At 42.9% G+C, this 27,864-nt stretch overlaps 1 protein-coding gene across 1 annotated transcript in view; it reads left to right on the top strand.

Moving 5' to 3' along the window:
• The window catches only part of EFCAB6 (EF-hand calcium binding domain 6), a 153,739-nt gene that overhangs the window by 10,607 nt on the left and 115,268 nt on the right, over positions 1–27,864 (top strand). Inside the window, exons 2-5 of the mRNA XM_074936748.1 lie at positions 7,361–7,507; positions 13,183–13,403; positions 14,886–14,974; positions 24,342–24,408. Of these exons, the coding sequence (XP_074792849.1) occupies positions 7,366–7,507; positions 13,183–13,403; positions 14,886–14,974; positions 24,342–24,408 (519 nt within the window). The 5' untranslated portion in view covers positions 7,361–7,365. The remainder of the gene's footprint in view (positions 1–7,360; positions 7,508–13,182; positions 13,404–14,885; positions 14,975–24,341; positions 24,409–27,864) is intronic.

Genomic DNA, 27,864 nt, shown 5'->3' on the forward strand with positions numbered 1-27,864 from the left:
CTCATTTGTAAATATAAAGAACCCCCTCTTCTCTGGTAGCCTTTTGATCCCTCTGGAGATCAGATCCTTGTAGACTGACTCAAATTTACTTATTAGCCATGTTTCTTGCATACATACATATCAGGCTTTTTTCCCATTTCAGTGATGGCTTTCTTAAATTCCTGTCCCTGCATTATTAAACTATGCATATTCCAGCTAAGGATAGTTAAGACCATGTTATTTAAGCTGTATTATTGCCTTCATGTAAAATCACATGAATGCAGTCTATCAAGAGGTTCAAGTATCAAGAGGTTGTCTATTTTTAGATATTTTTCTGCTGCTTTTGCTATGATTTTAATCCTTTCATTTTTTTCCCCATCTGCAAACTGCAGTCAATTATTTCTGTAATGAACACTATAAATTTCTCTTTACCTACAAGTAATCTTCTCATATTCTCCTCCCTGACCGGAGATATGTTCTGCTGCCCCCGTACATCTTGAATATTTTTCTATTTTCTGCAGTGGATACCATTTGATAGCCTCCATGTATGATGCTTTTTGAATTATTTTAATCTTTTGTATTTCTGTAACTCGTTCTGCTGCTGCACGTCATTTATATGTTGCCTGTGCTTTCCCCCACAATTGCTGCATTTAGGTGCTGTTCCTTCTACATAGTTCTCATGTGAGTGATTTCCTCCACATTTACTGCACCTCATTATTCCCTTACAAATGACTGCCATGTGTCCAAACCTTTGACAATTATAGCACTCACAGGAGGGTGGCAGAGCAGGGAATATATGGTTTAACCCAGAAAGAATTGATACCCTATTTGGATCCTATCCAGCAGTGTCCCACTTTTAAGTGATATGCCTACCACCATAGATGGCTAGTTTTCACCCTCTCTTCTATAAGTAGCTGTTTAACAAACAATACTTTATCTTCATCTATATTCTTCTTACTGTCATCCACAGAGAATCTTATTGGCACTCCATATATAGCCCCTCTGGCTTCTATCAGGAATAGAGGCAGTTCACAAGTAACTTCCATTTTCCCTAAGGATATAGTTTTAAGAAGTTTTTCAGCTTGCTCCTTATGTGTACATTCTATCAGTAGATTTGCACCATCACTTTACTTTAGCTGTTCCACCATTTTCAGAGGGTTAATGTTTCCTATGTTCACATCTTCTGGCACTGATTCAACAGTTATGAAATGCTGACTTTTGCCCTGTTTTTGTTTCTCATTTCTATGCATTCCTTCTTCAAATCCTGATATACCTGGTCTTCCCCCCGACCCCTGCTTTTTCCTGATCTGAGACCATTCCTGATCCCCTGCTGCTTCTCCTTCATGCTCCAAGACAACTTTCTCTTTCCCCACTTGCTTCCATTGTCCGTTTCAGTGTTCAGTCACCTTTCAGCTGGGGGAGAGGGGGGAGGCAGGGCTTGCCACAGTCCTCCATCCAGCCTGCTCCTGCACCCTAGCCTCACTACCATCAGCCAGACACCAGCACTAAGCCTGATTCCACCCCAGCCAGCCCCTCTCCAAACTCAGGCCACAGCCAGTCTGCCCCTCACACTGTTCTTGTTTACCAGGCATGACCTTAATACGGTTGTTGAATTATTGCAGTAAGCCTTTTTCTTTGGGGTGCTGTGTTCCCCTGCTAGGAGTAGGAAAGGTGCAGCTGCTGCATTATGCAAAGAGCCGAAGCTAATATTTTGCCTGGCTTTTACAGGACCTCACAATGTTGGGAAGATGGTTCTTAAACTCTTACTTCAGTTCACCCAGCATAAGGATAAAGCAAAATCCAGCTTTAAATATGCAGGCTTTCAAGAATCAACCTCTCCCCATCAAGTCATGGAAAGAGAACGAGGTGGGGTAACAGACATAGAGTAGCAGTATGTTAATTCAAGGCTTCATGATTAAATTCAGAGATGCAGATAAGCAAAGAAAGATTGTGAAAACCTCAGTTATGAGATGTAGTTTGTGTCCTTACTTGTTCTTTGTCGATTACAGCGACAAAAGGCTCTATCAAGCAAGCAAGAGGGAGGATAAAACAATGGGTAAATAAGTATACAGGACTCTGATCCCCTTCCTTTGAATTAGATATTATAAGAGGACTTGGATTTTTAAAAACATAGAAAACGTCTTTGCTGCATTTTCTCTATCTCACCATACACAATATAATAAGTACAAAAAAGATAGTGTGAAGAAGTATCAGCAGTACAACAACCTAAAAAGCCAGGAAATCAGTTTGTATTTGGGAGAAAAGAAAAAGACCGCCACATATCAAGCTGTTTCTGCAATCTGCCACCAAACCAGAAATGGAATACAAAATGGAACAATTGTGTAAAACCCATCTGTCCCATAACCACTGTGAAAAGTACCCATTACACAGAAACTTGATGTATGGACTTAGGGAACACATTCATAAACATTGTCATGCCAATAAATATATTTAAATTGGAACAAATAGAGGGCAAGATCCTCAGTTGATGCAAATTGCTGTAGCTCCACTGAAGTCATCAAAGTCAATGGATCTATGCTGATCTATACCATCTGAGGATCTGGCCTGGAGATTATTGATAATGTATTTAAAAAATCCTCAGTGAGTCTAATCATATGCACCAGTGTAAACCAGGAAGAACTCCATTAAATCAGGATTCAGAGTAACAGCCGTGTTAGTCTGAATTCGCAAAAAGAAAAGGAGTACTTGTGGCACCTTAGAGACTAACCAATTTATTTGAGCATAAGCTTTCGTGAGCTACAGCTCACTTCATCGGATGCATACTGTGGAAAGTGTAGAAGATCTTTTATACACACAAAGCATGAAAAAATACCTCCCCCCACCCCACTCTCCTGCTGGCAATAGCTTATCTAAAGTGATCACTCTCCTTACAATGTGTATGATAATCAAGGTGGGCCATTTCCAGCACAAATCCAGGGTTTAACAAGAACGTTGGGGGGGGGGGGGGTTAGGAAAAAACAAGGGGAAATAGGTTACCTTGCATAATGACTTAGCCACTCCCAGTCTCTATTCAAGCCTAAGTTAATTGTATCCAATTTGCAAATGAATTCCAATTCAACAGTTTCTCGCTGGAGTCTGGATTTGAAGTTTTTTTGTTGAAGAATTGCAACTTTCATGTCTGTAATCGCGTGACCAGAGAGATTGAAGTGTTCTCCGACTGGTTTATGAATGTTATAATTCTTGACATCTGATTTGTGTCCATTTATTCTTTTACGTAGAGACTGTCCAGTTTGACCAATGTACATGGCAGAGGGGCATTGCTGGCACATGATGGCATATATCACATTGGTTGATGTGCCGGTGAACGAGCCTCTGATAGTGTGGCTGATGTTATTAGGCCCTATGATGGTGTCCCCTGAATAGATATGCGGGCACAGTTGGCAACGGGCTTTGTTGCAAGGATAGGTTCCTGGGTTAGTGGTTCTGTTGTGTGGTTGCTGGTGAGTATTTGCTTCAGGTTGGGGGGCTGTCTGTAGGCAAGGACTGCCCTGTCTCCCAGGATTTGTGAGAGTGCTGGGTCATCCTTCAGGATAGGTTGTAGGTCCTTAATAATGCATTGGAGGGGTTTTAGTTGGGGGCTGAAGGTGACGGCTAGTGGCGTTCTGTTATTTTCTTTGTTAGGCCTGTCCTGTAGTAGGTGACTTCTGGGAACTCTTCTGGCTCTATCAATCTGTTTCTTCACTTCCGCCACTTTACAACTACAATACCCACCTGCGGAAGTGAAGAAACAGATTGATAGAGCCAGAAGAGTTCCCAGAAGTCACCTACTGCAGGACAGGCCTAACAAAGAAAATAACAGAACGCCACTAGCCGTCACCTTCAGCCCCCAACTAAAACCCCTCCAATGCATTATTAAGGACCTACAACCTATCCTGAAGGATGACCCAACACTCTCACAAATCCTGGGAGACAGGGCAGTCCTTGCCTACAGACAGCCCCCCAACCTGAAGCAAATACTCACCAGCAACCACATACCACACAACAGAACCACTAACCCAGGAACCTATCCTTGCAACAAAGCCCGTTGCCAACTGTGCCCACATATCTATTCAGGGGACACCATCACAGGGCCTAATAACATCAGCCACACTATCAGAGGCTCGTTCACCTGCACATCAACCAATGTGATATATGCCATCATGTGCCAGCAGTGCCCCTCTGCCATGTACATTGGTCAAACTGGACAGTCTCTACGTAAAAGAATAAATGGACACAAATCAGAAGTCAAGAATTATAACATTCATAAACCAGTCGGAGAACACTTCAATCTCTCTGGTCACGCGATTACAGACATGAAAGTTGCAATTCTTCAACAAAAAAACTTCAAATCCAGACTCCAGCGAGAAACTGTTGAATTGGAATTCATTTGCAAATTGGATACAATTAACTTAGGCTTGAATAGAGACTGGGAGTGGCTAAGTCATTATGCAAGGTAACCTATTTCCCCTTGTTTTTTCCTAACCCTCCCCCCCCCCCCCCAGACGTTCCTGTTAAACCCTGGATTTGTGCTGGAAATGGCCCACCTTGATTATCATACACATTGTAAGGAGAGTGATCACTTTAGATAAGCTATTACCAGCAGGAGAGTGGGTTTGTGTCGGGGGGGGGGGGGGGGGGTTGAGAAAACCTGGATTTGTGCTGGAAATGGCCCAACTTGATTATCATACACATTGTAAGGAGAGTGATCACTTTAGATAAGCTATTGCCAGCAGGAGAGTGGGGTGGGGGGAGGTATTTTTTCATGCTTTGTGTGTATAAAAGATCTTCTAAACTTTCCACAGTATGCTTCCGATGAAGTGAGCTGTAGCTCACGAAAGCTTATGCTCAAATAAATTGGTTAGTCTCTAAGGTGCCACAAGTACTCCTTTTCTTTTTATTAAATCAGGAATAGCTCCAAGGAGTTATTCCATTGAACTCAGTTGAATTAATCCTGATTTATTCACTGGAGTTATTCAGATATAAAACTGGTGAAAGTGAGAAGTGAATCAGGACCTTAGATTAAGAGGTTCTTTGTTTTTGTTTTCTGCTGGACTAACATAGGGCTCGATCCTGGTCTACTGAAGTCAAAGGAAGTTTTGCCATTGACTTAGCTGGGAACAGAATTGTGCCAATAGTTACAACTTCTTTGTCTTAACCTAGATAGTAGCACATGCAATTATTTATGCCACAGTTGCTTGAACAGTCCATTTGCTAGCAAATCGATTGATATATATCTTTGGCAACAAGGCAAAAGGGCAGAGCAGTGTTGCTGGGTCCACAAATTTCCCTCTGTCTTGGGCAGATTACAAATAGCTGTCATACTCTTTTTATCATCACATCCCACATGCCAGAGGTAGGTCTTGATGGTGGCTGAGACAGAAATATGAGTGGGTTAGGGTTGCCAACCATCCAGGATTATCCTGGAGTCTCCAGGAATTAAAGATTCTGTCATGTGATGAAATCTCCAGGAATTCGTCCAACTCAAGTTGGCAATCCTAAAGTGAGTTCACATTTGTTTGTTCCAAGTACTTTCATTGCCTGCTAGTATTTGTGGCAAAATAGATCTTGCAATTTAGGGATGTGTGTATTGAGCTCCATGACCTCCTGGGAACCAGACCCTGCTTATCTACAGTTTAAAGGAGTGAAGATTTCATGGCAGCTGCTGGAAGTGTGTCAGACATTTGATTGCTCAGGTGGTGATGTTAGGTCTTGGAGCAAATGGAGAAGAAAGATATTTTCCACCTGAAGGGTGAAGAAAGAAGCAACATTTTGCTTGGAGCTAATTTTTCTTTTGTTGATGGCTATAGAGGCAGGATACTAGCCAAAAACTGCTTCTGTACAGTTTGGACAATTAGTTTGCTGTCTGGGAAATGGTGGGGATGGTCTGCTCAGGAAAAGATGTGTTTAATTCCTGCTCTGAAACATGGAAATAAATTCACCTAATTATCAGATTATCTTTTCTTTGAATAATCCTAGCCTGTAGGCCATTCAAGCCTCAACCCTTTTGTGTTACTTCCAATTCCCCTATCTATTTAGTGAAATGATGTACAGTACTTTTTTTTTCCCCATAGGAATAACGTCTTGTGCTAGTTCTGTCACTTCTGCTTGGTTGTGCATAAGGATGGCTTAGCCTAGATTTAGGAATATGCCCATAGTTATTTTTTCTAAATGGGCCACATTTTCAAAAAGGCAGCCTCCTTTACTGTGAATGCTATTTGCATTTCCAAAATTTGTACCTTCATTTTGCACCTGTAATTGAAATTCAGGTGCCATTTGCAATTCATTTGCAGACACAACAAGGAGTATTTTTGCCTCTAAATAGCTGATCATGGGCAGAGATCAGGAAACTAGAGGCACGAGTGTTCTAACTTGTTCCTGTCATTCATTTGAGAGGAGTGCAAACTTTCTGGGTGCAAACTACTCCTGAACAAAAAAAAAAAAAAAAGGGAGACAGGGTCTTTGAAAATGTACCCTGGGGTCAAGTTCATCCTTGGTGTAACTTCACTGATATCAATAGAATTCCACTAAAGATAAATGTGGTCCAATGTCTACGGGAAAAATAGCTGAAGTTTTGTAAATAATGATCAAGGAACAGTGCTGAAAGGGTTGAACAGTGGTGTTGTTTTAGAATCTTTGATTCTATTGGCACTGAAAACATACAGCTATTTCAGATGGATGGAGCCAAATGTCCCAGTATGCTTTAGAGAAATACATATAATATGTCACATTATACCATCACAGTTTGAGCACTGTCTAGGAGACAAAAGCACCATTTTTTTTCCAGAAGTCCACCTTGCTGTTTTTGCTTGTTGTGTAGTTTGCCTCAAGTTTCCTCACCAGAAAATCTAACACTTGTAAATAAAGCAGTCATTGATGTGCTGTATAATGTACAGTTTTTGCATTCTCCTTTAGCAATAATATATATCAAACCCCCAAGAACTGTAATTATTTAAAACTGTTCATCTTGAAGTATATTATTGCTTGTAGAAAAAAGCTAAAAAGAAGCAAGCAAATGTTTTTATTTTTAGTCTTTTAATAAACATAACCTTCAAGATAACTTAATGCCATTTAAAAAATTCAGATAGCTAATTATTTATTATTTGAGACATGATTTAGCTATTTATATTTTCTGCTCTGAAACACAAATTTGAAAGTGCCCACATAGGACAAACTTTAATTAACTTCCAATGCACAATTTAAAAGAGTCCCACATCTGCGTGGTCAGATTTGATTCTCTGTCAGTCAGAATCTTGATCAGCAACTTGGGCCTCTTTTCATTAAGTCAACTTTTATGCTTCTTGATACTGCCACCTGTCAAATTGTTTCCTTTTGTGTCATAGGTTCTAAAGTAGTGTCATAATTGTGTTTTTAAATTCCCAAGGGACCATGGCCAGAGTGGTGAGTGCAAAAGACTTTAGTGGCTTACGCCCCTACTCTCATGGAATCAGATTTACTGCAAGACCACAGTCTACACCAGGCAGAGCATCATCATGCAGAAGCAGGCAAAGCGCAATGAAATCGGCCTCATGTACGTAGAGATTGTCGAGTTCTATGTTTTATAAGCAACAGGATTTTAAACTGAAATCCCCGTATTGTCCACAAGACAAATGCAGCCTGAATCTGGCATTGCCTTCTTGGCCACCTCAGTTGTGTTATTCACTTAGGCCTAGACTGTGCTGTTTGACACAGTCCAGAGCAAGCTGCACTGCTCCAAGATGCACAGTGCCTCAGAGGGTTGTCTGATGCACAATATCTCCAGTGTTCCCCTCTTACATTCTTAGGGGAGTAATTTGCTACAGCCTTTTACATCGTACTCCCCCTACCCATTCCCTATACTCACACAGACACACACACAGGATGCATCTATCCAGCTGTACTGGGTGATGCATAGGAGGGATGGAACCATGGCCCTTTCTTGTCCAATCCCCTCCCTACCCACTTACGTGTAGAGAGGGAAAGGGGTATTAGGAGCACAGCTCCTGCTTTCTTCCCCATCCCAGCACCCAGAGCTGCAGTCCATGCAGGTTTATTGCAGTTGCACAGGCACTTGGGGAACAGGGTCTTTTTCCCCACTACTCTGGGCAACCATCTAGCCCTTGATCTTAAAGCTGCTAGGTATGTACTAGTGACAATGTTAGAGATTTCATGTATATCCTGTTATGCCATAGGAACTCACTTGAAATTATTATATGCTTACCCCTGAAAGAGCATATGCATATTTTATACTGGTAAGATTTATGAATCACTTTAATGAAATAAAAATTGATAACACAGCTGTGAATATCTCATTTGCAAGAATTAAACATTGAGAGTTACTGGTGTTTAAGGCTTCCTGATTCACAGTTCATGCCTTTTTTCCTTCTTCCTTGCCATGAAGTTTTAATTTAAGGGGTAAATTCACTCTTGGCATAAATTGACACAGCTCCACTGATTTCAGTGGAGTCGCACTGTGAATTTGTATGCTCAACTTTTCTTTGTCAGAACTGATTACTGTTAATGATATGTGCAAGAAACCCCTTAATCAGGCCCTCTCCTGGGGAACTAATTGGATTTACAGTGACCAGAGTGCTGATTCAGCTGCTGGTTCTCAGCACTCTGTTACACCTTTCCCCCTTGATTGGTGGAAAAGTTTTTCCTTCCATGGGCTCTCCCTCCTTTACTGGAGGTGCTACTCTCCTGGAGTCTTTCACCCCCAGGGTGTTCCTCCAGGGTCCCTTTATGGAGTCCAGCCATTCTCTACCTGAAAAATCACATTTCTTGGGTGGGGGATGCCCCCATAATTCTGTCTCGGCCCATAGGTCTTCACATCAGGGGCAACCTTGTGGAATACTCTCCCCACTCTTGCCCCCTTTGTTTTGTGGCAGGACCCATTGGCACCCCTCACACTTCTGGTTACCCAGAGTCTCTAATTCTCCAACACCTCCGAATGGCTCCTGGGGTCCCTCCTCCTGATGTTCGGGTGAGGGGGATTCCAATAACTGCCCAACCCCTGTCAGTAAGTTCGGGTTCTCCTAACTGCACAAGGCTAATTCTGTGTTTTCTTCTTTCTCCCCCTCTTTTTTTAGGAAGCCTCCCTTTTCTTTGCTGTCCCCATGGTTTGTGTTCCCTTGTCTAGTGTTTTCCAACCTCTCTAAGTCTAGCTTCTCCTTTTGCTTCCCCAAATGTTTTATTCTTTCTCCTCCCTAGTGGGAGGAGCTGCAGTCCGTGGCTCCTATGTTGGGGTGGGACAGCGTGTGCACTACCCCAACCCGTTTCCATCTAAGCTTTCCCTGCCCCTCCAGGGGTGCATCAGCCGTAAGGCAAAGTGTCTTATCACCATGGATGCATTCAAGCCACAGCCTTGCTCCCAGGAGCATCCAGTGGGGCTTCACCAATTCCTGTTTTACCAGTGAACAGTCTGAGGCAGTGTCCACTTTGGACCCCTTTGACACCTTCTCCCCACCTTTACAGAAACCATAGATAGTTTCTTTTTCCTTCCATGTCCAAGAGTCCCTGTCCAACTGCAGAACTCTGAAAACCCACATTGTGTATAAGGGCAGTCTCTTTTTATGTGTGCTTGGTGTCCACACAGATAACAGACAATACCTCAAGCCCCAGCTGGAGTCCCCCTAGGTTCTTCCCTCTTCTTCTCTGTGACCTTTCCAGATTCGGTTTCTCCAACCCTCCTCCCCGGATCTGGTCCATTAAACTGCCAACCCTCTTTCCTGGGAATGTCCACCTTCATGTACTCTTCCGTGAGCTTGACCACAGAATCTAGAGTGACCAGCAGATGCCTCCTGACCCATAATCATGTGTTCTCAGGGATTCTCTGCAGGGGTTACATTGGTTCAACAAGGACAAGTACAGAGTCCTGCACTTAGGACGGAAGAATCCCATGCACTGCTACAGACTAGGGACCGAATGGCTAGGCAGCAGTTATGTAGAAAAGGTTACAGTGGACGAGAAGCCGGATATGAGTCAACAGTGTGCCCTTGTTCCCCAGAAGGCTAACGGCATTTTGCACTGTATAAGTAGGGGCATTGACAGCAGATTGAGGGATGTGATCGTTCCCCTCTATTTGACATTGGTGAGGCCTCATCTGGAATACTGTGTCCAGTTTTGGGCCCCACACTACAAGAAGGATGTGGAAAAATTGGAAAGCGTCCAGCAGAGGGCAACAAAAATGATTAGGGAACTGGAACATATGACTTATGAGGAGAGGTTGAGGGAACTGGGATTGTTTAGTCTGCAGAAGAGAAGAATGAGGGGGGATTTGATAGCTGCTTTCAACTACCTGAAAGGGGGTTCTGAAGAGGATGGATCTAGACTGTTCTCAGTGGTAGCGGATGACAGAACAAGGAGTAATGGTCTCAAGTTGCAGTGGGGGAGGTTTAGGTTGGATATTAGGAAAAACTTTTTCACTAGGAGGGTGGTGAAGCACTGGAATGGGTTACCTAGGGAGGTGGTGGAATCTGCTTCCTTAGAGGTTTTTAAGGTCAGGCTTGACAAAGCCCTGGCTGGGATGATTTAGTTGGGGACTGGTCCTGCTTTGAGCAGGGGGTTGGACTAGATGACCTCCTGAGGTCCCTTCCAACCCTGATATTCTATGATTCTGTGATTCTAACTGTTTTAGAATTACTGCATCCATGATGTCACCTGCAATCTGAGTGTCTGGCCTTGACCAGCTGGTAGCCCAGTCTGTCAGTTTCTGGGGAAATGCCTAGGCTTGTAACCTCCCCCAGGTCCATCTAGTGCAGGGATTCTCAAACTGGGTGTCGGGACCCCTCAGGGGGTTGCAAGGTTATTATATTGGGGGTCGTGAGCTGTCAGCCTCCACTCCAACCCCACTTTGCCTCCAGCATTTATAATGGTGGTAAATATATAAAAATGTCAAGGAGTACTTGTGGCACCTTAGAGACTAACCAATTTATTTGAGTCTCTAAGGTGCCACAAGTACTCCTTGTCTTTTTGCGAATACAGACTAACACGGCTGTTACTCTGAAACATATAAAAATGTGTTTTTAATTTTTAAGGGGGGTCACACTCAGAGGCTTGCTATGTGAAAAGGGTTGCCAGTACAAACGTTTGAGAACCACTGATCTAGTGGCCCAAAACTTTTGCAGGGAACTTTTTTGTGGATAAGTCCACCTGATCTAGGATGACTGCCTTAATCACATCATAGTCCCATGCTTGCTCATTACTTAGGGCAGGTCTACACTTAAAACACTGCATCGACGCAGCTGCACTGATGGGCCACTATAGTGTTTAAGTGAAGATGCTGCTACCCCCTTGAGAGAGCTTCTCCCATCAGCATAGTTAATCCACCTCCCCAAGAGGCAGGAGCTATGTTGACAGGAGAAGCTCTCCCACAGACATAGAGCTGGCTACATGAGGCGTTAGGTTGGTATAACTCTGTTGCTCAAAGGAGTGGATTTTTCACACCCCTGAGTGAGGTAGTTATACTGATACAGGTCTGTAGTGTAGACCTGGCCTTACAGCCATATAGGTTGTCTGAACTTGACCAAGAATGCATCAGGATCATTTGCAGGGCCCATCTTACAGACACCTATCACCTGTGTCTGGTTACTGTTCCCCACTGCAGGACTCACAACATTATCTGCTGCTGCTGCACAGGGGCTTGGTCTCGAATAAAGTTCTGTAGGCTTTTCTGTTGCTCAGCTTGCCAGGCAAGCAAGCATGCACTGTTTCTCCAGGTGATGGAGGGTCTTCTCTATAGGGTCTTCTATATCTCTTTCTGCTGTTCTACGAGCCATTGCAATGTCTCTTCAATTGCCTAGACTGCTGAACCTTTGCACTGGCTCCCTCATCAGGTTCTCTCTCAGTACAGATAAGGCAGCTCCAGGACAAGTCCCCACTTGAGACAGGGCATAGCCCTCAGTTCTTGTCTTCTCATATAAATGGCTCTCACACCCCGGCCCGTAACCCTTGCTGTGTACTTTATTTGTGTTTTATTAACCACCATCCTCTTACAGTCCAGTGCAGAAATTCTTATTTACAGTATTTTACAAACATGAGAGGGGGAAAAGATCTCTCCATGCAGAGATCTCCCTTTACTCTGGCCTGGTTGGTTGGTTGGTTGGCTTTTCTTTCTCTCTCTCTCATCTTCTCCCTTGCATGGCTTTCCTGTGCTTCTTTTCTACTCTTTCAGTTAATGGGCAAATTAGATCCTTAGGTCTTTCCCAGTCCTGGCTGATCTGGTAATTAGCCATCCCTTTCCTCAATCAGGCCCTCTTCAGGGGAACTAATTGGATTTATAGTGACCAGAGTGCTAGTTCAGCTGCTGGTTCTCAGCACTCTGTCACAGAGGAGATGTGTGGAGGAGAAACTGCAGTAAAGTGTAAATAATATAAAGGGCCATATTCTGCCATTGAAGGTAACTGAAATATTGTGTACAAATTGATGGCAGGACTTGCCTCAAAAATACGGAAAAATGTAAATGCACAACTAACTTCAATGTTTAGATTAGGGTGCTCAGCTCCTATTGTCTTCAAAGGAAGTATTACATTAGTATCAGTGCCTGAATTTGGCCCTATAAATGCAGGAGAAGTATCAGGCCAAATCCTGTGGTCCTTATTCAGTTCTTACTCAGTCAAAGCTCTAATTGAAGTCAAGGGGAATTTGCTTGAGTAAGGATTACATGATTTGTCACCATGTTGTCCAGTTCTCCAGCCCTCCTTTTCCATGGGTGTTTTTACAGCAAGCTGGCTGTTGTATGGTAACATGCTTATCTGCAAAGGAGTCTGCACACAAACAATTGGTGCTGACACATCATTGGCAGATGACTTCACTAAGGAGTTTGATAACTGAATAAAGCATTTAAATGATACAAAGCAAAGACATTCAAGGTCTTTTTATTCCTGCTTTAGTCTGAAGGGAGAGTGCTAGTGGGGATGGGATGGACAAATATATTGTGAGTTACTTTACATATGTTTTACTTTGTAACTTTAACTGCTCTTTTAGAGTATCTTCCAAGTTAACCTGTGTCTTGGCTATAATGGTATAAAGAAAGAGTTGGGAATTTTCTTAATACTACTTAGCACTTTTATATTGCTTTTGATCTTCAAAGTGCTGCACAAATGTTAATTAATTTACAGTGGTATCTCTGAAGATGGATTGATTTATGTTGAATTCTCAGCAAAAAAACCTCACATTTGATTTTGCCAGGTTTAAGAGTGTATGGTAACTGTCTGATATGTTTTACAGCTACATCTGTGCGCTCTGTCCCAGATCCCACACTGTCCTCCTCAGACATTGAGCAGATTTTACTTAAAAGGACAGCTGAAAAAGAAGGTGAACTTAAAAAAGCATTTCAGACAATTGACATTGATCACACCCTAACAGTCACAAAAGGCGAATTCAGGAGAGTGATTGAAATCTTTCTTTTTCCTCTGACACAAGCACAGTTTGATTTTGTGCTGGCACAGGTACGCTATGTTACAGATGTGTATAATCACTTGGGGGCTGTTTTTATCCACGTCTATGGCAGAATTTCCTCTCGATTTCAGTTGGAGCAGGAGCAGGTCTGGTTTTATCAAAATGATGATAGATGGGGCCAAATCCTTCTTGCCTTATGTGAGTAGTTCTAGTGAAGACAGTAGAATTACTTATGCGAGTAAAATGAACTAGATTTGGCCGTTAGTATTTCTTTTAAAGGATTCTGTCTGCATTATTGCTCCCAGTGTCTGAAGAAGTTACAATTCATAAGTAGCTTTTGTGATAATTAATCAAATTATGCAATCTTATTCCTGGAGAAAGATCAGATTGAAAACCCTTTGAGTCATGGTGGAAGATGTTCTCATTTATATTGTAAGGAGCTTAGCACACTTTTGAGCACTGTAAAATAATGAATAATTGGGAGGAAGGATTGTTGTCTGTTCACCACCTTTAAGCCATAGCTAGGGTGGAATATATTCTTTAAAGACCACTAGTTGTATATACTGTTTGAGATTTTCAAAACCCACCAGGGGATAGCTATACAATGTCCATTAACTTCAAATGGAATTGTGTGGCTAACTCCTCTAGGCGACTTTGAAAATCTTAACTTCTTTGTCCATGGGGTCTGCTTTCTAGTATCAGCTCTGTAAAGTTCTCATTTTCTCAGTTTAGTAACTTAACTGTGGTACAACAACATTTAAAAATGAAGGGGAACTGCAAAGAGTTATACCACACACCTCAAAGCCATTGTTTCTAGTTGCTTTCAACATACTTACTCTTCTCCCCCACTGTTTATTATGCTAATGAGTAAGAGAAGACAGATTTTTGGCCCTCTGGAGTTCCAGTTCTGGCCCCTGCAGCCGTGACTTTCTGTCCAAAGGTTTCACAGATTTTAGGTTTTATATCCTTTCCAACATGCTTGATGTTTGATTTTCATGTATGTTGAGCTGTTACAAGGTGTTATCTTCACATTTTAAAAATATTGGTCTCTGGTATAATCAAGGACCCTAATTACTTACATTTTAACTGAAAACAGTGCTGAATTTTCAAATAAGAAATATGTGGATCCACAAGCAATATGTGCATCAATATGTGGAAATACCTTACATATGAATGTGGTACACAGGGAAAGATTGTCTCACAGGTTGGATTAGATGAGATATATTTTTACACATGGACACAGAATATCATAGGGTTAGTGATCCTTGTCACTTGTAAGTGGAGGATATACCCTTTGGTTGGAGGATTTATCAGATATACATTGATACTATACTCGAGCCTAAACAAAGGTGAGAAGAAATGACATGCAGTACATGCAACAAAAGAGAGGTTATCAGAGGAGATTATTTTTGTGTTTTAATAAAGTAGTTAACTAATAATGGAAGTGAATGGTTTTTTTTAGTCCCATGAGATTTCATTACAGGATTTATCTAGAAATCCATTTATCTAACACTCTTTTTATTGAAATGTAGATTCCGATGACTAGCAAAGTTACTGTACCATATCTTGACTTCCTGGCAAAGTTCACTAGGGTTGCCAAAAGTGCCAATATGCAAAGAAGGTAAGAGCTTCTTATTACATAATCCCGTTGTTCCCAAACTGTGATAATGGATGACTTGCTAGCAGTCTGCAGAGAGCAGGCTGGTTAAATGGTTCTAGCTCTCTTTGTTTCTAGCTGTTACATCGTGTTACAAATGGCTCCAGATACATTAAGTACTTTTCCAATGTTGCTTTTCCATATAAACAATTGGTGTAGTTGCCATTGGATCTTATATGATCACTGAAGGGAAAGGAGTACTTGTGGCACCTTAGAGACTAACAAATTTATTTGAGCATTGGCTTTTGTGAGCTACAGCTCACTTCATTGGATGCATTCAGTGGAAAATACAGTGGGGAGATTTATATATACAGAGAACATGAAGCAATGGGTGTTACCATACACACTGTAACGAGAGTGATCACTTAAGATGAGCTAATACCAGCAGGAGAGTGGGGGGGGGGGCAGAAAACCTTTTGTAGTGATAATCAAGGTGGGCCATTTCCAGCAGTTGACAAGAACGTCTGAGGAACAGTGGGGGGTGGGAATAAACATGGGGAAATAGTTTTACTTTGTGCAATGACCCATCCACTCCCAGTCTCTATTCAAGCCTAAGTTTTAATTGTATCCAGTTTGCAAATTAATTCCAATTCAGCAGTCTCTCGTTGGAGTCTGTTTTTGAAGTCTTTTTGTTGTAATATTGCGACTTTTAGGTCTGTAATTGAGTGACCAGAGAGATTGAAGTGTTCTCCGACTGGTTTATGAATGTTATAATTCTTGACATCTGATTTGTGTCCATTTATTCTTTTACGTAGAGACTGTCCAGTTTGACCAATGTACATGGCAGAGGGGAATTACTGGCACATGATGGCATATATCACATTGGTAGATGTGCAGGTGAACGAGCCTCTGATAGTGTGGCTGATGTGATTAGGCCCTATGATGGTGTCCCCTGAATAGATATGTGGACACAGTTGGCAACGGGCTTTGTTGCAAGGATAGGTTCCCGGGTTAGTGGTTCTGTTGTGTGGTATGTGGTTGCTGGTGAGTATTTGCTTCAGGTTCGGGGGCTGTCTGTAAGCAAGGACTGGCCTGTCTCCCAAGATCTGTGAGAGTGATGGGTCGTCCTTCAGGATAGGTTGTAGATCCTTGATGATGCGTTGGAGAGGTTTTAGTTGGGGGCTGAAGGTGATGGCTAGTGGCGTTCTGTTGTTTTCTTTGTCGGGCCTGTCCTGTAGTAGGTGACTTCTGGGTACTCTTCTGGCTCTGTCAATCTGTTTCTTCACTTCAGCAGGTGGGTATTGTAGTTGTAAGAATGCTTGATAGAGATCTTGTAGGTGTTTGTCTCTGGGGAGGTAGTCTGTCAGGCCATTGATCTTGTAATGTAAACATATAGAGCTTCAAGCCTAATTGGTATATTCTGTGAACTAGTAGTAAGTGTAAGTGAGTATATGAGAAGTTAGATGTGAGCGGAGGCTAACATTTTTTAGGGATACTCAAAACATATCACTCGACTTGCTGGATGCCGTGTGTGACAAAGACACAATCTGAGGGACTCACAAACATTATTCCGGCAGGAAAGTTAAAATGCTATGGGATTCATTCCTTCAATGTAAATAACATTCTTCTTTGAGAGATGTTCCTGTGGGTCCTTCACTCCAGGTGAAGATGCATCCCTGCGCCTTTGTTTGGAGAGTTTTGCAGCAGTGCCTGTATGGGTCACGCATGCGTGGTGCCTGCCTCACGTGCCCTTGGCACCTCAATAGCACGTGAATGACCCAGATGCCTCAGTTCCTTCTCTACTGTCCCCGGCCTGAGATGGTGCTCAGCAGTCCTGTTGAAAACCTTCATTTTCCAATTTAGACAGATTATATAAATTAATAAATTGGGTTAGTTTTAGGTTAGTTTAGTCAGAAAAGTTTCAGTTGTTAGACTTAGAGCCCCTGTAAACAAAGAAATTATTTTACTTCCCATAGTGCAGTTAGTAGTAGTTAGAAAATGCCTGGTTCACCGGGTTTTAAAAGATACACAACATGCAGAGAGGCGATGCCTATCTCAGATGGACACTCTCAATGTGTCTGTTGCCTGGGGGAATCCCACATTCCCCAGAAATGTGCCCATTGTAATAAACTGAAGGCTAGGGCACGAAAAGACAGGGACCTGAGGCTTAAACTCATCCTCATGGAAAAGGCCCTCAGACCAGCCTCCAACCCTGGGCAGGAACCCTTTTCTCGGCAGAGGTCACCAGTCTCCTCAACACCATTGTTCCCTAGGGACAAAAAAAACGGCAAAATAGCAGCCAGCTTCCTCGCCTCATAGAGAGGACATCACCTCAAAATGGTCGCCGACCAAATCGGTGCCGACCGCTCCACAGCTCAGCACCTACAATGCTCCAGGCACCTCTGGCACAGTCCATGCAGCGGCCGCGCCAGTACCCCCTGCTCCAGTGCCAAGGCTAATAGCTTTAAGCTGCCTGCCTCCACCATGGCACCGTCAATAGCGCCAAAGGAGATGGTACTGACAACCGCTCCTATTCCTGTGCCACAGACTAATGCGCCCAGTGTGACTGTGCTGACACAAGTTACTTGAGCACCGATTCAGCTCACTGTGCCACTGGTGCAATTGGCACCCTGCACCTTGGCACCGATGCTCTTGGCACAGTGTCTTTTCATGCATCAGAAAGATTTGTTCATCTCCCCAACTCCAGAATCTCCTTTATTGGGCACTGAATGTCTCACTGGAACCGTCAGTACTGCATCGTCAGCTGTCTCTGATACCATCACAGTTTTCCAGACATGAAGATGTTGAGATTGAAGAGGCATTCTCCCAACACCATTCTTCCCTGATTAAGACACTTATTGCTGCCGGACTATTAAGATCACGGTCCTCATATTCTCATGATGTACCACCTTGGTGTGGCCACCCATGGATGGGAACACCATGTCCTTCCCAGGTCATTGGCCATACTGGAGTCCCTGGAAGTCTTATAGAAGACACCATAGCAGCTGCCCCAGTCCATGTAGGGATGACACCAGATCTCCACCTCCACCTTCGTGGTCTGTAGCATTGGAAACATGAGAGGAGCCCATGGTACAACAGATAGAGGGCACTGCTCGTGACACCTCGCCAACCAATAACAACTCATCTTTCTCACGAGACGAGGCTATTTTGCCTCCACCACCAACCACAGCAGACTATTTTACCCACTTTCAGGACTTAGCCTCTCTTTTGAATAACGAGCTTAAGATCGCTCTGGTGGAAGTGCTGGAAACTCAGCATGAGTTAACTGATATCTTACAGACATCGGCCTCCTCCAAGATAGCATTACTAATCAACGGAGCTATCATGGAACCTGTCTAGACGGTGTGGTAAATTTCAGCCACAATACCCCCAATCTGCAAAAGGGCAGACTGAAAATATTACGTTCCCTCCAAGGGATCTGAATTTCTTTTCACACACCCAGCACCCAATTCGCTGGTAGTGGAAATGGCCAACCAAAGGAGTAAACAACAACATTTTCGGTCCACTCCCTCCAATAAGGAGAGTAAGAGATTGGACCTATTCAGCCGCAAAGTATACTCTTCATCTATGCTACAATTCAGAGTGGTGAATTATGCGGCATTACTTCCCAAGTATGACCACAAGAATTATGGTAAATTTATGGAATTTATTAATGACATTCATGAGGAAAAGAGATAACAATTCAAAGCTCTGGTCTCTGAAGGGCAGGTGATCTCACACATGGCTCTATAGTCCTCACTGGATACCGCTGACACGGCCGCCAAGTCCACCACTACGTACGTAGTCATGCGCTGAGCCTCCTGCTTCAGTTCTTCGTCATTCCCCCGGGAGCTACAAAATACTGTCAAAGATGTCCCTTTTGATGGAGAAAAATTGTTTGCAGCCAAAACAAATGAAGTGCTGCACACCATGAAGGATTCACAGGCCACCGTTCTGTCCCTTGGCGTCCATACACCTGCCACAAAAAGGAAACAATACACGTATCAACCGTATCAGTACCCTAGATAGCCGGCATACACACAGCAACATCAAAGGCTATACAATGAACAACAGTAGCAATGACAGAGACAGAGACCACAACGACAACGCCCTCCACTACCAGCAACGTCCCAACCACCTTCCTCAAATAAGCAAATTTGAAGTCTTGGTCGAGGGTCTAGAAGACCTTTCACCCATTCCAGAGCTTCCACCAACCATCCAGCTCTTTGGAGACCATTTGCTCCCCTTTGATGCCAATTGGGTGGCAAGCACCAAAAACAAATGGGCCCTAGAAATCATCCGATTGGGCTATACCATTCTTTTCCTGTCTATACTCCTTTCCCACCCCCTCCTTGTCCCTCTTCAGGGACCTCTCTCACGATAACTTGCTTCGCCAAGAGGTAGAAGAGGGGCAGTGGAGACTGTCCTGCTCAACACAGAGGGAAGGGGTTTTACTCTCACTATTTTTTAACACAAAAGAAAAGTGGGGGCTGGCAACCTATCCTTGATCTCAGGAGATTGAACAAGTTCGTGAAAAAGCAAAGATTCCGGATGGTTACCTTAACAATAGTAATACCAGCACTGGAGCGGAGGGACTGGTTTTCAGCCCTCCACCTGCAGGATGCTTATTTTCATGTCACTGTACATCCTGCCCACAGACATTTTCTGAGATTTACTTTGGGCACAGACCACTACCAGTACAAGGTTCTACCTTTCGGCCTGTCAACAGAGCCTCATGTTTTCTCAAAGATTCTCGTGGTAGTAATGGCACACCTGAGAAAACAAGAAATAATAATTTTTCCTTAGCTGGTCGACTGTCTCCTAAAGTCACGCACCCCATCGGACACCATTCAATTCACTCAAATGACCATCCACTGTTTCCAGAGTCTTGGCCTACAAATAAACATAAACAAATCTACAATAAAACCAACTCAACGACTGGAGTTCATTGGTGCTCACTTTGATTCGAGGGTGGCAATGGCATCACTTCCACAAGACAGATTCAACACTATAAAGACACTCGATCCACAGTTCGGAACAGTCCACAGATCACTGACCACAAATGGTTACAACTACTGGGCCACGTGGTGGCATTCATGTTTGTAGCGCTGCCTACAAGGCTGCCTACATGCCCTGCCTACAAGGCTGGCTAGCAACTGTTTACAGACCAACCAAACACAGGTTAACATACGATTAAGTATGCCCCCAAGGTCAAGGATTCACTAACCTGGTGGACTCCACCACACAATCTGTTCTCGGGTATCCCGTTCACACAAGATTCTCCATCGCTTATGATCACAATGGCTGCATCCCTTATCAGATGGGGAGCACACATCCAACATCACACAGTTCAGGGACTATGGTCCACAACAGAGACAAGGCTACACATAAACCTGCCAGAACTTCGCAATGCCTGCCTCCACTTCCTGCCACTCATAAGAAACCCAAACATCAGAGTAATGACTGGCAACATCGCCTGTATGTTTTACATGAACAGACAAGGGGGAGCCCGATTGCATTCACTATGTGCTGAGGCTATGAGACTCTGGAATTGGTGCATCCAGCACAATATCCCTATCTCAGCTTCCTACCTACCTGGATGCCATAACACCATGGCAGATGAACCCAGCAGATGTTTTCTCCTCAATCACGAATGGGAGTTAAACAGTGCCATCTTGGAAGACATATTCCGAACTTGGGGTTACCCACAAATGGACCTATTCACGACAGCACGCAACATGAAATGCCCCAAATTCTGCTCCAGGTCCAGTCTGAGGAATCGATGGGGGAATGCGTTCATGATCAATTGGAACTCAGACCTTCTATACACGTTCCCACCGATACCATTACTAACCAGAGTGGTACTGAAGAGAAGGATCAAGAGGGCCACGGTAATCTTAATAGCCCCCACATAGCCGAGACAAACGTGGTATCCGTACGTAACACAGATGTCTGGACATACCCCAATCACACTCCCTCTACAGACAGACGTATTAACGCAACATAAAGATGCTACATCTCAAGGCATGGTTCTCTAATTTTGAGTTAAATTGCTCTGAGTAGGTCCAGAGAGTGCTGCTACAAAGTAGCAAACATACTACACATAGCATCTATCTCCACAAATGAAGGAGATTTACTACATGGGGTTCCACCAGACAAACCATTGCAGCATTTGCACCTCTTCCAATGATATTGGACTACCTCCTGGAACTGAAACAATCTGGTGTTTCCCTCAGCTCAGTAAAGGTGCATCTTACGGCTATCGCTGCCTTCCACCAAAAAATTGGTGACACTACAATCTTTGCTCACCCTATCACAAAACAATTCTTTAAGGGTATCCAAACTCTCTGTCTGGACGTGAGACCACCCAAGCAACCATGGGACTTAAGCTTGGTCCTAACAAAAAGCTTGGTCCTGATGCATAAACCGTTCAAACCTTTAGCAACCTGCTCCCTACTACAGCTGTCCATGAAAGTGGCATTTCTGATAGCAATCACATCATCTAGATGTGTGGGAGAAATCGGGGCACTGATGGCAGACCTACCATATACTATCTTTTTTAAAGATAGAGTCACTTTGCCAACCCATCCCAAATTCCTTCCCAAAGTACATTCATCCTTCACATCAATCAACCAGTCAACTACCAACTTTCTTTCCTAAACCACACGCCAACACTTTTGAAGCCACAATGCACACATTGATGTTAGGAGAGTATTGTCTTTTTACCTCGATAGGACCAAGCCATTTAGAGTCTCACAGAAACTTTTTATCTCTATTGCAGAATGCTCTAAGGGTAACTCTATATCCACTCAAAGAACATCTAAATGGATATCTGGATGCATTCAACTGTGTCATCAATTAAGAGGCACACAACCTCCAATGGGAATCAAGATGCACTCTACCAGATCAATATTGACATCAGTGGCATTTCTAAGCAATGTTCCTCTTATAGACATTTGCAAAGCCGCCACCTGGGCCTCTGAACACACCTTTGCTAAACATTATGCTGTTATGCAAGGTCCTCAGGTGGATACTCGACTTGGCTGAGCTGTACTATCAACGGCTATTTTACCAACTCCAAAGCCACTACCATCCTAGGCGGGCACTGCTCTTCAGTCACCTAGAGTTGAGCATCTACAGGGACATCTCTCTCTCTTGAAGAGACAGTTACTCACCTTGTACAGTAACTGAGGTTCTTCGAGATGAGTGTCCCTGTGGGTGCTCCACTGACCACCCTCCTCCCCTCTACTTTGGAGTTTGGAGTAGGCTCCGGGGTAGAGAAGGAACTGAGGAGTCTGGGTCATGCGTGCACTATTGAGGCGCCAACGGCATGCAAGATAGGCACCATGTGTGCACGACCTATATGGACATGCTGCAAAACTCTCCGAGCAAAGGCACAGGGACATGCCTTCACCTGGAGTGGAGCATTCACAGGGACAACTCTTGAAGAACCTCAGTTACTGCACAAGGTGAGTAACTTTCTCCTCTCTGGAGCTTCACTTTTAAATCCTTCTTTACTTCTGATGTAAATCACTTTCAGCAATAAAAGTGTGGAGGTACCAATTTTGTGTGGTAGGTAGGTAACTTTGGGATTAAAATGGGTGCCTTCCCGTCACGAGGGACATCTGAGAGGTACTGTATAATGCAAAGCATTCTCTGAGTACCATACTGTACATTATACTATAAAACGAATCCTACATTTACCTAGTAGCTTTCCTCCAAAAGCATGATATCATTTAACCTCCTCCCCTTCCCCCCTCATTCCCTCTCCCTTTTGGTTTGACAGGGTAAGGACTCTGCAATGGGATCCTCGTGGAGATTTCCTTTCATAGATTCCCTCTCCTGCAGGTTTGACTGTGGGAGCAGATGATCCAGGCTCTGACAGACAGTTGCCTTAGAAATTATTCTACAGATTCTGACCCAGCTCTTTTACCGTCAAGTGTAAAGTTAACTAACCTCCCAGAGAATGAAGGGGAAACAACAGTGGGAGTAGTCCACTGAAAGGAAGCAGGAGGAAGGGAGAGGAGGAGAGGAAGGGAGGCAGAAAATGGGAGGAGGGAATTTAAGCCTGCTTTCTTCCAGAGAAACAAGGGATTGTGATTAATTAGCAAAAACTAATTAAATAGAGAATGAAGGCTCATGCTCAAAATGAAAGATTAATCCCTTTTTATATCATGGAAAAAATAATGAATAGGTTAAACATATGGGGCCTGATTTTCCTCTCACTTCCACATGGAATCTGAGTGAGTTTAGTTCATAAACTCTTGGTTTATACTGGTGAACAGGAACAGAATCAAACCTATAATTAGAAAATGCTGCATTTTGACCAACCAAATACTTGTAGACTTGTATTAAAACTACATGCAATGTAAATCAGAAAATGCTATGAAGCAAAACTAAATGTGGGATAGCTGTAGCTTAACTTACAGGAGTTTTCCACAGGAGGGCACTGCAGGTGCTGTTTTTCCAGAGAAAATTTTGTAAGAGGGAGCTTAGGGCTGGTTTCTGCCTTGATTTAAAGCCCACACAATCTCAGTGAACCCAGTAGGCTGTAAGTCAGGGCAGAATTTGGTCTTTAGCACTCGATCCTGCAAATACACACCTGAGTACTTTCTTGCATAAGTGTTTGCAGGGTCAAGCCCTTAGTTAGGGGAAGAGCCTGGGAAAACAGGAATTTAGAATCTGTTGGATCCATTGAGAAAAATAAAATTTGTTAATTGTTAACTGTGAAAATGACTTGGTCTGTGATTTTGATGTAAGTAAATGGGTGAAAGTTTGGCCATTCTTTTTCTAAAAGACCTCACATGTTAAAAGTTCATTGACAATGATCATATAAATGCAAAGGGCTAGATCCTCATTTATGGCTGAGGAGCACTCAGTGCAGCTGGGCATTGAGGTACAGAGATGTCCTTTGTGCTCACCTGATTCTAGGACTCCTGTGTGTGTCAGTCTTGTTCCCTGGCCCAGCCACGTATCAGTATCAGCTGCCAATGGTCCCAATGGGCTGTTATAACAGCTGGGGATTGCTTAGGCACTGGGAAGCTATGCTATTGTCCTCCAGCCACTTCCTCCACATTGTCAGCCATAGCGTGCAAGGTGTAGGAGCTACAATGTCTCTACATTGCTCAAGAATCCACTTGCACGGGGAGATCATCTGGGAGCTTGATCCACCAGATTCAGTGCTACTTTGTGCCAGTGGAGCAGTGCAATGCAGCCAGGCCCAGAGCCCTGTGCAAGATCAGTGTGGAGGCCCATTCCTGCAGTCTTTACTCATTCCATGCTTAGGTAAAACTCTCACTGATATCAATAATTGGGCCATTGTTGGTCTACAACAGTAATGTAATGCATTTGCCTTATGTCTAATCCTTTTGCTAATATTGTTTATTTTTAGATGGAATGACAGCCAAGACAGCCAAACCATGACATTAAGTCAGCTGGAGTCCCTCTTAAAGGAAAAGGTACCGTAGGGGTGGATAGTACCAGAAACTGATTGCTAAAATGGTTATTTACTTTATAAGTTAAGTTCTGGCATTACATAAATGGTACTGGTACTCTCAGTTCTAGATGTTTCTGGCTTGAATAACAGGGCTGGATTCATTTAAGGGGCCTGATTCTTCACTTTAGTGCATCTTGGGTAATCAGTAAAATTTGTGCAGAGTTGTAAAAAAAAAAAAAAAAAAAAGATACCAAGTCAGAAAAACAGCATTTTAGGCCATTCACTTTGCATGAAAGTAAACAGCAACACAAGGGGACAGGCTGTGAACTATCCAGCCTAAGATCTCTGGACACCATGTTGTGTGGAAAAAACTCTAGTACCTTCTTCTGATGATTCAGGTAATAGTGGAATGGCTATGTGTAAGATAGATTTTTCTCTGATGGAGTAAAAAATATCCAACATCAATGTAGTAATCTTTTATTATACTTGGACATCAGTTAAGCCAACCAGAGATACCATATCATAGAAAATATTTGCCATGGCACAGAGCTCACCAGAAGAATGTTCTATGCCCTCTGGAGCATTATGTATCATGTCCCACCTCACCCCAAGATTTTCATGTAAGCAAAAAAGCATCCTAGGACATAACCTCGTGCAAATCCTGCTCCCTACACTGATTGGCACAGGCTTGGCACATATATTGGGAGGAGACAATAAAATCCTTCCTATTTTACAGCTTCTGTTCCAACCTCAAGGCTGCAGTAACATCCTCAGCCCATGTACCCCTCTTATATGGTGGACATCTGAATATATCTTTTCTCTAGTCTGAGTAAAATATTAACATATCGCAGAGCTGTTAGGACAGATTGTACCCAAGACAATCTTTCCTCACTGCAGAAAAGCCTATCAATCATAGCTGAATATAGTTATTATTAATGTCATAGCTTTTATTCATTTGGCTATATGCAACTAACTGGAGAGTAACATTTACATTTTCATGTTGAGTATGTCATATCACAAAAGAATCAGCTTAGATATCTTCTTATTATGGAATTTATTAATTGAAAATATCCCCCAAAGTCCTAATTAGGGTTCTGGTACACTTAATTTCCCAGGTTCTGTGTTATTTTTTTAAGGAATTCTGAAACAGAGGTGATATGTATATTCAAGTACATTAATAGAAACTGCTATCAATTTAAAAGTAAGGTTACTGCTACATATATATTCCAGGAAAATTTTAGTTAAAACCACCAAGCATTTCAATGTATGGAAATTAACCAGCGAAATAAATAAATGTTCAGATACACTTAGTATTCATACAATCTCGTAAATAAATATTCACCTATAAAATGGCAACATTGATTATTCCCAAACCAAACTTTACTCTGCTCCTCCATATATGCCCTTCATCCATTTAACAGGGACACGTTTGTATCAATTACTGTGATTGTGTGGGAAATTGTGCACACACATTTCTAAAAATTGGGTCTTAATGCCATTTTTTCTTTAACTGTAAAAGAGAGGATAATAATTCTCACCTCACAAGGGTTGAACTCATTCATGCTTGTAAAACAGTTTGAGATATTCAGATGGAAGGTTCTATAGAAGTGAAGACTGTTGCTATAATGAAATACATGCAGCTACAGTGCAAGAGGATGGACTACATGACCCACTTGATGTCCCGTCTAGTCCAAGTGATTTTGTGACATAACAATCACCACTTTTATTTTCCATAAGTAAGCCTAGCCACCTTCATAACAATTCTTAAATATTTAGAAATGCAAAGAAAAGCTAGGAAAAGATTTGGAATATTTCAAATGCAAGATCAAAGCTATGAAGCTAGATCTGAACATGGGATTATTTTCTTTCTAGCCACTTGCAATAACAGTTTTCCAGTAGACCACTATCAGAAGAGCTGGTGAAAACATGGGAGGGAAGTAATACTGTATGGGGAGAATGGCCATTACATTCTGGATTTTTTGTGGCACATCCTAAATACAGCACTCAGTGCAAGAAGCTGGCCAGATGCTAAGCAGATGTATATAAAGATGAACAAAATGAATCATTTCCGTCTATGTAGTGAGTGGCTTAAGAGCCAATCTGAAGAAGTTAAGACAGCCCAATGGCTGAAGTAGCCTGTGTAGTCCTTTCTGTACTCCCCTCACTATGGGAAGGGGAAGACTAGAGGGTGCACTGCCTGCATGCTACTGCACTGAGTGCTCCAGCAGAGCAGGGCTCTGTGCCCCACAGGGGTGCTCATCCCCTGTACCCAAATCCTGAGAATACAGAGGGTCAAAGCACTGCTCAAAGGGAAAGTGGTCCCTTTGCACAATGGAAGTTCAGTGGGTTTGCTGCTAAGAGAGCCTCCATAGTCTCGGAGTCAGGGGCAGGATTTTCTCCTTGATTACTTTATACAAAAGCACAAAAAAGCAAGGAAGGAAATATTGATTCAAACAGTGAAGTGTCTCCAAACATTAAAAAAAAAGTTAGATTCAGGTAAGACTGGCCACCTGAAACAGCTTTTAACAAAAGCAGCAAAAATACTCACCTGAGGAGTGTGGTGTTTAGATGTTGCTTGTAATTATTAGATTTGGGAGCACTGGCTGTTGGGAGTCTGAAAGGACAAGAAACAGGAAGGAGCGGGGAGGAGTTGAGAGGCTGGGAGAAAGCTACAGAGGGTGCAGCAGCAGCTTGGTAAAGAGGTTTCCACTTTGAAAATAAAGTCCTGTTGAAGCTTGTTAGTACCTTGCCTGGTTGATACAACATTTTGGCAATGAGGATGGATCTTCTGCCTCTGAACCCACCTGCACCCTTTCTGCAAAGCCCAGGTGAGCCTCCAATTGCTTTTACTACCTGGATCCATATGTCTGAGACTTATCTGCTTGCAATCAGTGCTATAGAGATTTCTGAAGTAAGAAAGCGTGCTCTGCTAATCCACTGCCTTGGAGCAGAAGGGCAGCGTATATTTTACACTTTTCCCCTTGCAGATGATAAATATGAGACTGCACTCACTGCATTAAAGAATTTTTTTGTGCCAAAAGTGAATGTAGTAGCTAATCACTACAGATTTCGCCAGTGTGAGCAGAAACCAGGGGAAACTATAATGCAGCATATTGCTTCACTGAGGAGTCTGATTATAATTTGTGACTTTGGGAATGTGGCAGATGAGATGATTAGAGACCAGCTCATTGAGAAAACAACCATGCTTCATGTAAGAGAACGCTTACTTTTAGAACCACAACTTACACTAGAAAAAACAATAACCATTGCTACTCAGATTGAGTCAGCTACAGCTGAAGCCAAAATAAGGAGCATAGATACAGGAGGCACAGTCCAGGCTGTGACTCCTTTGCAGAAAAGTTCAGTACCACTGCAGACACACAATTGCAAGAGGAAAACTAATGAAAAACCACCGAATCAGCAAATTCAAAATACAGTAAAAGCATGTTTTCGCTGTGGATCCCCACAACACCTTGTA

This window comes from Natator depressus, chromosome 1 (assembly GCF_965152275.1).
Source record: "Natator depressus isolate rNatDep1 chromosome 1, rNatDep2.hap1, whole genome shotgun sequence".
In the NCBI taxonomy this organism is placed as follows: domain Eukaryota; kingdom Metazoa; phylum Chordata; order Testudines; family Cheloniidae; genus Natator; species Natator depressus.